Below are 12,774 nucleotides of genomic sequence, written 5' to 3'. Positions count from 1 at the left end.
AAAATATATATGAAGATGTCTGTAAATTATTCATGCGTAAAAGAAAATATCTTTGAAGCTAACATATCAGGTGTTCTTGGCCAAAACGTACACAAGCTGTAATGTATTTCCCTTGGGCTACATTTTTAATCAAAAGCATAATTAAGGATGTTCGATTTGCAGAACCATCTTTATAAACGAAAAGAGTCTCTAATTGCAGAAGGCAAGAATGTGTACCTGGATCATCCCCCATGCACACCGCCATGCAGCACGTGAGAATACAGGAGCCATCATCTCTACCCATCTATATGAAGAAACAACCATTCCAAGCACTGGTATAAATTTAATCTTTTAACCAACAAAAGCAATAGTGTAAGAAAGTACTCCCTAAGATTTTGAATGAAATCTATACATAATATCCGTACCCTGTACAAGGAGGTGCAGTGCTATTTTCTAAGCATGGATGTGCCCCTCGGTTTTTGTACGTCCTTCTGCATATCAAAACAACAAAATCTTGATTTGGAGTGGTTCTCATCATATATTATCTTACTTCTTGAAACCGAGGATTATAAATCATTGGTTAAGAGTGAATACTATTTATTTGGGCTAAGTATTGAATTTCATCAAAGAGATTCTTGCCTGTGAACCCTTGTGTGCGGATTGCGCTTTGTGATTCCGTAATGCACATCAGCATGAGATGTGTCCAACGCTGGCTGTGAAATTTCTAATCCTTCTTCCTCCATAATAGCCAAGTATCTGAGAAATATTAGGCAAGCCAAGTATCTGAGAAATATTATGCATTGCCTTAAACAACATTACCAATAAAAGCAACATAAAAGGAAAATCTCTGCATAAGTTGCTGAAACATACTGAGGTTTAATTTTAAGATTTAGAAAAGGAAAAGGAAAAGCAATGTGATAGAGATTATTTTCAGACATTTGGAACCAATTGAGCTTGCATATACCAAATATAACTACAGTTCATGTAATCTGAGAACCTAGAGGACTACTGCCACACAATGTATTTGACACAATGTTTTTAATAGGAAGTAACAGGATCCAGATATATCAATATCACAACAACTATTGCCAAACAAGGTGGACACTAAGTAAGCATTTTTTTCTCTGTAGTTAAGCCCCTCTTTTTGGATGGGAGAGTGTACAAAACTTCATGTAATATACCCTTTACAGTCAAGCTACCCTTGGCTAAGGGTAGGGATTAAGGGGCACCTATTCTGTTGAATTCAACCCTAATTTGCACCTGGCCTCAACCCCATGGAAGATTCTTGGCACAGGGACAGAGTAGGACAGCAAGTCAATGTTACTTGTAATAATTCCTCGCGCAGCCCAACAGGCTAGGACACCAAGTTGATGTTACTTCTAATAGTTGCTCGAGATATCAAAGTCTGATACCTTGTTAAGAGTCAAGATCTCTTCATTTTCACACCAATCAATCCTTAATGTGAAAAGTAGAGGGTAAAGTAGTAATGAAACTGCAGTAACTTTATTGTACCAGGCTTCTGTCTACAATCACGTCTGACATGTGAATGATGTTTGTCCAGCCCCAAATCTCAGAAAGTAAATATTCCAGGTAAAAGTGATCAGTTGTTATTCCATTTGATATAGGAAAGTATCAAGATGTGGTATCAATGGATGTACTGAGCCTTGAGATTGTAGGCCTAGGGGCTATCAATTACAGGGCTAATAACAGAAAAAAATGAAATAAAAAATAAATAATAATAATAACAACAACTAATGTGAAATGTTACGGCACAGGCAGCACAATAGTACACAGTTTTTTTTTATGCTTATATGTGGATACAGGGAATCTGAACATGACTATTATGACGAACTATCTTTGTTGTATAATTTTTGGTTTTTAATCTGGACAGTATGACTCTATGTGACATCATCTGACAGAAACATTATATTTTGTTCATATTATGACAGATATCAGATTTACATCTGCTTCTTCAAAGACAGATACACGTGTTGATGCATCTACTACATGTAATTTTCATATTTACTTTAATGGAAATTACGATTTTTCCTTGGGGAAAAAAACTAATGTGAAATGTTCCCTGATGGGGTGACATCAAATGTGAATGGAGGAGAGCGAGGGGCATTTAATCCCCTGCCCATGCATTACGAGCATTGATGAAGCGTGTCTGGCAAGCGCCTTGGGACAGGCAGCAAAAGATGATTCCAGAATTCGGAGGCATTACAAGAATTCAAGGCGATCCTTTGGAGTGAAATCTGTTGTGCAGGGTGATCGGAGTTTGGGCGGCAGGTGGAATAGTTGCTTCGGATGTGCAGGGTGGTCTTCGGCCTAGGCCATCCGTAAGCTTTCAAGCTGTGACGAGCAGAAGCAAAATTGCACTTGGCTCGAAAGCAACTGATCTGGGCACAGAGGGGGACTAGAGCAGGAAAAATTGGGACCCAAGCTCGTGGTTGTGTGCACTGCCTTCAAGCTCAAGCTTTGAAGCTTGGCTAGGGAGGGAACACCTAAGCCAAGAATTCAAGGAGTCTCTACCAGAACTGTTAGCTCTTCCCAAATTCTGGTAATTTTCCTCCTTTTAACTGTCATTTTGGTCTCCAATGGCAATGTCAAAAAGTCTGTTGATTTACCCGTTAAGGTAGCAACGTGGTTCTTGGTGATTATGTCTATCTTTGTCATGGATACTATGAAGAGAGGACTAAACCCCTCTCAAGATGTGCGGGAAAGTACTATGGTTAAACCGTGGGGAATTTACAACTTTGTAGCTACAATTGTCACTGTGTCTCCCCACCTGTTTATGAATTGTGGCCTTCCATCTGGGCAAAGTTTTGTCTTCACAAAGTTCTAGGTGATTTGGAGTGACATACATTGGCGTCTTCTTTTCTATTTTTAACATTTCAATTTCGTGGGGACCCACGGTCTCTCCAGACTAGGGGTGGGTGGTTGTGGTCTCACAATTGGACAAACATCCGGGGAAGGGTTCGCCTCAATTTGTCCCTCTCAGTCTATCTCGTAGTGTTGTCGCTGTTGTGGTCTTGGGTTCACCCGCTAGGGGTGGAATGATTGGGAGAACAAGAACTAGGGGGTTGGATGCAGGTTGGATATTGGAAAAGTGCCATAAGTAACCGGATTCGTTATATAGGGGCCACGTGTCTGAATCCGGCGTGTCGGACACGATTCGCCCGAAAAACGTGTCCAAAAAACATGACACGTCGAATCCTATCAGGACACGTCGAATCCCAAGCGTGTCATGAAATTCACCAGCGTGTCCCGATTTTTGACAGCGTGTACAGGATTCGTTTGGCGGAAAAGTGACCTGTGTTTGTCCGGACCATCTTTTGGAAGATATTTGCTGGTTGCATTCCCTTTATTTCTAGCAAGATATAGTGTAACACGGTTAGATGTATACTGGAAATCCTAAATGTATAGTGGAAGTCGGATTTGAGTAAATATTCAGGATGTACTTATTAAGGTTTTGTTCATGATGATGTCAATCAAGTAAGTTATTTGAACGAGAAGTTTTGATTGAGGAATCTTTCAACTATAGGATCACAAGATAGCCATTTTATTTGTAAGTCATTAATGGTGGTTTCTATTTTTCCTTTTCTACATGTATCATCCAAATTTTCAATAGGATGTTTCACATTCTCTTTGATTGGACTTGGTTTTCTTGTTTCCATATCTTTTCTAGGTGCAACTATGCACAAAGTTGCAGCGTGTGTATGGTTTACAACTTTTATGTGAAATAACATGCTATTGAGGCTCGCCCCACATTGCAAAATCTGGGGTAATTTAAATCCTTTTATCCCAAGTCATTAATTAGAAACATAAAGAAAATCGACCTAATGCCTCCACAATCACATTTTGCTCCGGCATAGATTGTGAATTTCCACTTGATACCATGCTCTCTGCAAAATGAGTCAATCTCATTAGTGTTGTACTCTCCACCAATATTAGATTTCAATGCCTCGAGATATTTATCACTTTGCTTTAAACAGAAATGTGTTGTCAGTGTGTTTATCTTACTATCTTGTAGTTGTAAGTTGTCTTTCAGTTATGAATTATGAATCATGATTTATGTGACCAGTACCACTGACATGTATTTGAATTTTGTATGTACTATGCATGCTATAGATGAATATCTATGTTTGAAATCAATAAATTTGTATCATTAATTAAAATTTGTGTAAGAAATATCTAATTTTTAATATATATATATATATTTAATAAAATAATATATAACGAATCCTACATGTCCTGCTCTGGGAGGTCAACGTGTCCAAATCCGACACCACGAATCCCGAATCCCCATGTTAGGTGACTTAGGTGCCACCCCAGACGCCATGCAACATCAAAGAAGCCACGCACGCCGAGGTGGTGGAGCTAGGGGACCTGTGGCAGAGAACAGGGCAAAACTAAGAGATTTAGGCAAAGAGCTAGACCAACAAGTTGTACATTCTCTGGGCAGAATCGAGTTGCCTCCACCATTCGATAGGCTGGAAAGCCACCTTCACCAAGATACTCAACAATTGGAACAAATTGCTCGAGACTTCCATGACGACCGGAATGAGATCATCGGCTTCACGGATGATCTTCAACATAACCAGTGTCATATGATGGATCGCTTGGTTGCCTTGTGTCAGGGTCTAGAAAAGAATTACAGAGAGGATGAAAAGAATTATAGAGAGGATGAACCACATTCGATGGTTCGAAATGTCGACCAACAACTTATGATGTGATTAATACAAAAGACTTTATCAAAATTACAGAGAGGTTGGATCACTTGGAAGGTAAGATGGACCATATTAAGGGACACGTGCACGAGACTTTTCATGTGCATCCACCACTAGCAAACAACCCGGATGATCCATGGCCAAGGAACCCTGCAGTTCAAGGATGAAAATGGGTTGTCTATATGTTCTTAGGACTTTTTGGTTGTATTGGTCAATCTGTATGTGGTTTGGTAGTTTTTGTTTGTTGATGACTATGTTTTTCCGATATTACCTTTTGGCCAATAAGTCTGGTAGGAATGAGGCTGAAAAGTTTTTGGTTAAAAACCCATCACAATGTACCAATGTCTTGAATTAATAGAAAAGCTAGATTTAGCAAAAAAAAGATTAACTAATGTGAAATGTAGTTGATGTAAAACAGCAATCCATTAAAAATATATATTATTTTGATCTTGGAGGCAATTCAAGCAACCAGTATACATATTTTGATCAATATGCTAAAGATAATTCATGTGAGACCAGAGCAAGCTGAGAAGGTTTAGGGAGCATGTATTATGTTTCCTTATTTCGAGATGGCATCATGGATCAAAATATTTAGAAATGGCGTCATCATGATTTTAGCCTCTGTTTTAACATACTTTCAAGAAGAAAAGTATCTCCTAACCTTGAAAATGGTACAAGTTGTATATGGATGTGCAAAACATGAGGATCAGACAAACAGTTCCATTTCATGTATATTTTTTATAGGTAAATGTCCAAACATTATAACAACTACAAAAGCCATGTAGATTCAATTTCTCAAGACCTATTATTAATATATCTTATATAGGGAGGAAGATTAATATAGCCAATGCATACCTGTTCGCATGGAAATGGTCAACTCCAAGATCCTCATCCCAAATGAAAATATAGTTGTAAAGAGCAACTATATCTGGATGCAAAAATCGCTTTGCAAACCACCTTGAATGGGAAAGCATACCAATAATCAGAATCTTACAAATATTCTCATTACAACCTGACTAGAATGTAACTAAAAAAACTTTCACATAGCTTTCTGCATAAGAATTTGCCAATAAAGAAAAAGGTCCCAAAAAGGCTTCCCATGGCTTCATTGACACCATTACCACTTGGTTTGATTGATTGCATCAACATGAATAGCTCTTTCAACCCATTTGAACTCAATCCATTTATCTATTACCCCATCATAATGGAACGACATCACTGTAAAGTTGTCTGCAGGGAACTAGCAAAAGAATTGTGATGAACTATCATAGATTAGTAAACAATAACTGAAACCTGAACAATTGATTTTTATGTTGTACTTGTAGTTCAGGAACACTGGATAATTCCATTAATTAAACAACCCAAGGTATACCTTCTGAATCATTTTATTGACATTGTCCTTCTGTTTTATTCCTACTGGAATTGTAAGCAAGTTGTGTGGGGTTCTCCTTTGTCCCTGTCATGAAGGTAATGACACTATAATTCATGATATGTCCCAACAAATAAGGTGAAAATGCCAAAAGAACACAAAACCCTATGAAAAAATCGGCTCTATTTAGAAAATGAACCAGACTTAGGACATTTCGAATTATACGGGCAGGTCGAATAAAGAAACTACGAAACAAAATCAATCGAGAAAAGTTGATCAACCCTTAGAAGGTTTGGAATAACCTTGCTTTAGTAGAGGTCAGGTAAGACCATCCACGACCTTGCCTTGCCCATTGGCTGAAAGGATCAACCCAACCTTGTAAGACCTTTAGAGTTGACCTTTCAATCAGGACCAAACCGATAAGGCCTTTCAGACCGATTCTTATAAGGGTGGACCAGTCAGGGCTAACCCTTTATGACAGAAGGGAAGAAGGGCTTAATGTAGAGAGCTGCATACTTTTTCTAAATATTGAACAAACGTAACTTACTAGCCACTATGTAGAGAACTTAATGCTTTTCCTAAACCTCCAAATCCGAGTTGTGTATGTTCATAGGTCTAGTTCAACTAACCTCCTTAATTGGATTGCCCCATAATGATCGCATCTCCAGGTCTGAACTTCCCTGCACCAATCCTTTTGGCAAGGCTCCACTTCCGTGACGGCAGAGCTCTCCATGCTTATCCTGAGGAACTGACGCTTAGTGACAGAGCAGAAGCTATTTCTGAGTCTGTCTATTATCATGAAAAATTAGAACAGAGTAGCATACCATACCAGACTCTGCATAGGAACAGGGGTAGGTCGGTGCATAGGACTAGGGATGGCCGTCTCAATATAATTTGAAGCAGGGCTTTTGGCAGGAATTGATAACCGCTTCCCTATAACATTCGGTATTTCCCATTTTGACACCTGTTCATACATCTCACAGGCAACATCATTTAGCAATTACAAAAAAACATTTTATGAGAGTGGTTATCCAAAATTAAATATCATAGCCATCCTTAGATGCAGGCCGTTCCAGGAACCTATGAAAAATACTTGATAGTAGTAAACGCTAAGGGAGAATGTTCTGTGCCTGAACAAGCAAATATTTCACAAAATTAGCCAAGTTTGAAATCTACCAAGAACTAAGCACGAATTATCATACTTCGTTATAGTTGTCGTAGATTACAAAGCCAGCAAGGAAGAAAGCCAGTAGCAGAACCACCGAAGCCAGAAAACTATTGTGCCAACAGCTAAACTTCTCGCATGTTCCATCTGGTCTTTCAGCCTGCCAAGTAATCAATATGACAAATAGATGTAAGACATAAAATTAATTCACAACTTGGCTTCCATCTCTTCCATAAGGACCGATTAATGCTTCTAATTCTGCTATTCAATGGCTAATTTCTCTATTTTCACAGTGAACTTCTAAGTTAATGTGTTCAATGACTGTAGTGAACAGGCAGTAGCTTGAATGTTGACTGATACAAGTTCTATGAAGAGATTTTAAAGTAGTAGAGAATATTAAAAGACATCAATTATGACATATGGCATTCATCCATAAAAATACATCTCATAAAGAAGGGATTGAAACATATTATTTTTTTCTCAAATCAATCAAGTATTAAGAAGCCCACTACACTATGGAAACCCATTGACATAGGGAGGGAAACTAAATATGCTAAGACACTTACATATTGCAGTGGCCCAGACCTCACCACCATTGTGAAAGCTCATAACATGGGTTGGATTTGTGGAAGTTATAGAATCCACAGCAATTGAATTGAGTGAAGAAATTTAATGGGGTTAACTGGGTTTGATATCCAGACACAGCAATACACAATTACTCTTAGAGACAAAGATACCCACAAGATGATGGACGGACCATTATCAACTGAACAGTAACTAAAATTTAATGCAATGCAGACAGAGAACTATGAACAATTGGCACGGAATTTATCCTCTGTTCTCGATCATTGAATTTCCAACGGTTTCACATAAAACGAAAACCGATCCACAACTCAGACGACACGTGATCACACCGTCCACCTGAATTAAAACAAACTATTCAATTTTCTTGTCTGCGATTCTTTTTGACAAATGAGTTTCAAGAAACTAAAAATTGCTCACATTTTGGTTACATCTGCATATTCCTATAATTTTTTTGCAGCAAAATGCCATGGCACCCATTGTCCCTCAGATCAATTGTGCACGGGGAATCTCAATTGCTGAACCTGTGTATGCCATGAGAAGTTCTCTGCATTTGCGATTTCTCCATTAAACATACAAATCCCAAATTTTGAAAATTGCAACAGAATGAATCATAATTCAAATGCCCTTGCGGGGGAGAAAGCTCACTCGTAACCAGAGGAGATCTCAGACTTCATTTAAATTGATTTTCGATTTATATATAAGATGCAGAGAGACAGATAATGTTTGAAGGTGTGAATTTTCTGCGGTGGATAAGCAGAAATGGGTAAAAGTTAAGGTTCGTCAACCCACAAGACGACATGAGCATAAGCTTCTTGAGCCAGCGCGGGAGTGGGAGCAAGATACGTCACGCCTATCGTGGCCCAGCGAGGAGATCAATTAAATTTCATGCACATTAATTGAAATAACTTGGACAAGGATTAAATTCCATAAAAATTTACAGAAAAAAGAGTCGCAGAGGTGTGGTCACGTGCGAGATCTGAGGTGGACAACCTAGAATGTTCCACGTAAATTCATTTGGTCTGTGGGTGGGAGGAATAATGTGCATGTGACTGGCAGCACCGAATTCTAAAATTCGGGCAGGCTGTCTCCATGCCACCGCAAGTCAACTGCAACACCAACAACTGAGAAAGGCGGTTCCAAGGCGGTTCCAATAACCAGACCAAAACTAACTCTGGAACTTACTGCAGAGTTAGTACCGTTTGATACCTCCCCAGTTACTGATTTCTCAACATAAATCTCCACATTCAATCACAATCACAAAAATGGACTTCCCACCAGACCTTTTGGTCACTAGTATCTACAATTCTACACCCTAAAGATATATCTAAGAATGGTCAAAGCAAAATGGAGACACAGACCCTTCGCTTGCTTGGAAAGTAGTTAAAGAATATATATATATATATATGATTTTTATTGAATTGGTTTTGGGTTTATCTTACTATTATATCTTATTTTCATTCTCATATTATATTTTTAATTTTTATTTATTTTAATGTAGAGTCATAAAGAAAAGTTAAAACACACATATCATACATTCCAGTTATATTAAACTATTGAGTATAAGGTACAAAGCATTTTCCCTTGTACCCGTTTGTTGGCTAGAATGTAGGTTTCTTGGAGGATTAGAATCTTCTTCAACTTCCATGTGTTGTTTATATTAAATTTATCAGGGATAGTTATTATGTTTTTGACATGTCACAAGATGTGGGCATATTTTGATGGCACTTTCAATGAAACCCTTCTATTTGTAACAGTTATTATGTTTTTGACATGTCACTGTGAATGAAACCCTTCCCGTTGTAACATTTTGTGAAGTAATTCATTTAAATGTTAATTTATTTATTTAAATTCAAGTCTATTTTTGTTGGAGTTATAAACCATTACACTTTCAACCACATTTGGTTTTTATTTTTTTAATAAAAGGATTATTAAAATTTCGATTTTTGATGATTTTGTGGTGTTAATAAATTAGATGCTAAGGCAATAATTTTTTGGATATATATATATATATATACTTTATGAAATAAAGCTTAATTATATCTATATTTAATTTATTTTTTTCACTACATTTTACACAAAACAAAACATGAAAATTATGTGAAGAACCTATACAAGTTAGGTGTGGAGGATTGTGTTGCATTGAGCACAAAGGCAGAGAAGGTGTAGAGTTGTGATGTCGGTGAACTTTGGCATATAAGACTTGGTCATTTGCATCATGGCGCTTTGAAGATCATGCAGCAAATCACCACAGACCTCCCCAAAGGAGCACTTGAGTAGCAGGATGTATGCAAAGGATGTACTTTGGGGAAGTACAAAAAATCCACATTCCATGATCAGGACATGAAAGCACATGTAGTCCTGGAAAGTATCCAATCTGATGTTTGTGGACCTTTCTTGACAAGCTCCACTGCTAGGCACAAATATTTTGTCATTTGTAGTGTTGACTTTGTCATGGAAGTGTTGGATCTTCTGCACACAAATGAAGGATGAGACATTCTCCAAGTTCATAGAATTCAATGCACTAGTTGAGAAAGAAACGATAAAGAAGGTGAAGGTTCTAAGGAGTGATAATGGAAGTGAGTACATGTCGAATGAATTTAAAAATTCTTGTGCAAAAGAAGGCATTTGAGGAGAGTTGACAACACTCCACAACCCATAGCAGAATGAGGTGGCTAAGAGAAAGAACTGTAGCATTGTGGTAGCGGCGAAGGTGATTTTACATGACCAAGGCCTACCTCTGCATTTGTGGTTCAAGGCATGCAACACAACAGTCTATTTGCAGAACCGGAGTCCTCATCAGATTTTGGGCATGATTACACTGGAGGAGGCATTCTCGGGGAGAAAGTCATATGTGTCGCAATTTAAGATTTTTGGAGTCTTTATTTACTGCCATGTCTCCAAAGAAACAAGGAAGAAGATAGAGCCGACAACATAATTGGAGGTATTTGTGGGTTACAAAGAAACTCCCCACAAATACCATGTGTACTTGTCATTCCTCGGAATGACAGTTGTGTGAACGAATGTAAATGTTGATGAAGATAAAATGATGCAGTGCTCTCTTGAGAGGGATCTGAAGGGATCTTCAGATCCCGGCAAAAGAGGAGCTTTTAGCTCCAAAGGAGGAGCCTCAGGAAGTTGTGAAGCAACCACAAATTAAGGAGCAAAGAATGGAAACATCCACTCAAGCATAACCATCTAGAGAAGGCAGAAAAAGGACCAAGGAAGTTGAGAGACTTGTGTAGGATGCGAGGGAGAATGTGGGTGCTCCTTCAAATCAGCGCAGGCAGAGAAGGTCACTAGATTAGTACACTGGCTACATGGCTCTAATGACTAAGCTTGTAGAGACTGAGCCATCCTCTTTCGAGGAAGCAGTAGAAAAACCTGTATGGGTTGATGCAATGGTGGAGGAATATGAATCCATTGTAAAGAATAGTGTTTGGGAAGTGGTCCCAAGACCAGTAGACAAATCAGTTGTGGGTTCGATGTGGAACTTCAAGGTAAATCATGTAGTAGACGGAAGCATAGAAAAGTACAAGGTCAGATTTGTGGCTAAGGGGTACTCTCAAGTTGAGGGGATTGACTATGAGGAGACCTTTGCTCTTGTAGCAAGGTACTCATCCATTAGATCAATTATTTCTTTGGTTGCACATATGGGGTGGAAGATCCACCAGATGGATGTAAAAACAACATTCCTCAATGGAGTTATTGAGGAGGAGGTGTATATCAAGCAACCAAAAGGCTTCAAGAATTTTGATCAGGAGTCTCATATGTGCAGACTCAAGCAAGCGTTGTATGGTCTCAAGCAAGCACCATGTGCTTGGTACACCGGGATCGATAGCTATCTCACTGGTTTGGGCTTCACCAAAAGTGAAGCGAATGCAAACCTCTATCATATCTTGGTAGAAGGTAAATTGTTGATGATTGTCTTATATGTTAATGATTTAATTTGAATTAGTGATGAAGGACATGGATCTCATGCACTACTTCCTTAGATTGGAAGTATGGCGAGGCGATGGCGAACTATATGTCTCTAGGGCAAGTATGCCAACAAGATACTTCAAACATTCTACATGGACAGTTGCAAACCCATGGAGACACCTCTAGAAACCAACTGGAGTAAAAAGGATACCACTTCAGGTGAGGAAGTGGATGCTACTGTTTACTGTCAATTGGTGGGTTCACTAATGTATCTTGTGAAAACACGATCAAATATCGACCATGCAATCAACCAGCTGAGCCAAGCTATGATTAGGCCAACCAAATTATTTCGGAAGGCAGTTAAGCATGTTCTACAGTACCTTAGAGGAACTACCCAGTTTGGACTATGGTACAGACGGACAGAGGGAATGAAGTTATGTGGCTTCACAGATGCAGCTTGGGCGGGGAGTGCATCAGACCGAAAGAGTACATCAGGTGGAATTTTTAGTGTTGGGCCCGCAATTGTTTCTTAGTACAGCAGGAAGCAAAGATCTATGGCACTCATCTCGTTAGAAGAAGAATACATGGCTTCCATTCAAGCAACATGTGAGGAGATTTGGATGAGAAAGATACTTCTTGGATTGTTTAGTTAGATGATGGATCCAACTATGATCTACTGTGATAATCATGTTACATCAAGCTCTCTGAGAATCCTGTTTTTCACAATCGATCCAAGCATATAGATGTTTGGTATCACCATTTACGGGTTTGTGTGTAGAGGCAGATAATGTTGTTGTAATACATTCCGATAGAGGAACAACATGTTGAAATTTTGATAAATTCCTTGTCAAGAGGTAAGTTCAAGTTCCATAAGTGCAAGATAGGGGTGGTTGATAATCCCTTTCTTGCTAAGAGGGAGTGTTGAAAAATTCAGCAAGAAATTCTCAATTTGATTTTTCCTTGATTAAATTGAGAAAAATCAATTTCAACATCAGGAAACAACTTTGATGATGTTAACTTGTGTGACA

At 38.5% G+C, this 12,774-nt stretch overlaps 1 protein-coding gene across 1 annotated transcript in view; it reads right to left on the bottom strand.

The window, feature by feature from the left end:
• Positions 1-8,917, bottom strand: part of LOC149157747 (uncharacterized) — a 100,068-nt gene extending 91,151 nt beyond the window's left edge. Inside the window, exons 1-10 of the mRNA XM_089437656.1 lie at positions 8,246-8,917; positions 7,281-7,403; positions 6,908-7,042; positions 6,708-6,818; positions 6,082-6,165; positions 5,831-5,949; positions 5,565-5,666; positions 619-735; positions 405-470; positions 217-283 (exon numbers count right to left, since the gene is read on the bottom strand). Of these exons, the coding sequence (XP_089293782.1) occupies positions 217-283; positions 405-470; positions 619-735; positions 5,565-5,666; positions 5,831-5,949; positions 6,082-6,165; positions 6,708-6,818; positions 6,908-7,042; positions 7,281-7,403; positions 8,246-8,305 (984 nt within the window). The 5' untranslated portion in view covers positions 8,306-8,917. The remainder of the gene's footprint in view (positions 1-216; positions 284-404; positions 471-618; positions 736-5,564; positions 5,667-5,830; positions 5,950-6,081; positions 6,166-6,707; positions 6,819-6,907; positions 7,043-7,280; positions 7,404-8,245) is intronic.
• Between the last annotated feature and the right edge of the window lie 3,857 nt (positions 8,918-12,774).

This window comes from Pinus tabuliformis, chromosome 5_2 (assembly GCF_031772625.1).
Source record: "Pinus tabuliformis cultivar Carrire ecotype Pingquan chromosome 5_2, CPIR1, whole genome shotgun sequence".
Taxonomy (NCBI): domain Eukaryota; kingdom Viridiplantae; phylum Streptophyta; class Pinopsida; order Pinales; family Pinaceae; genus Pinus; species Pinus tabuliformis.
Note: the sequence above shows the minus strand (reverse complement) of the source record. Positions and strands in the feature narration are given on the sequence as shown.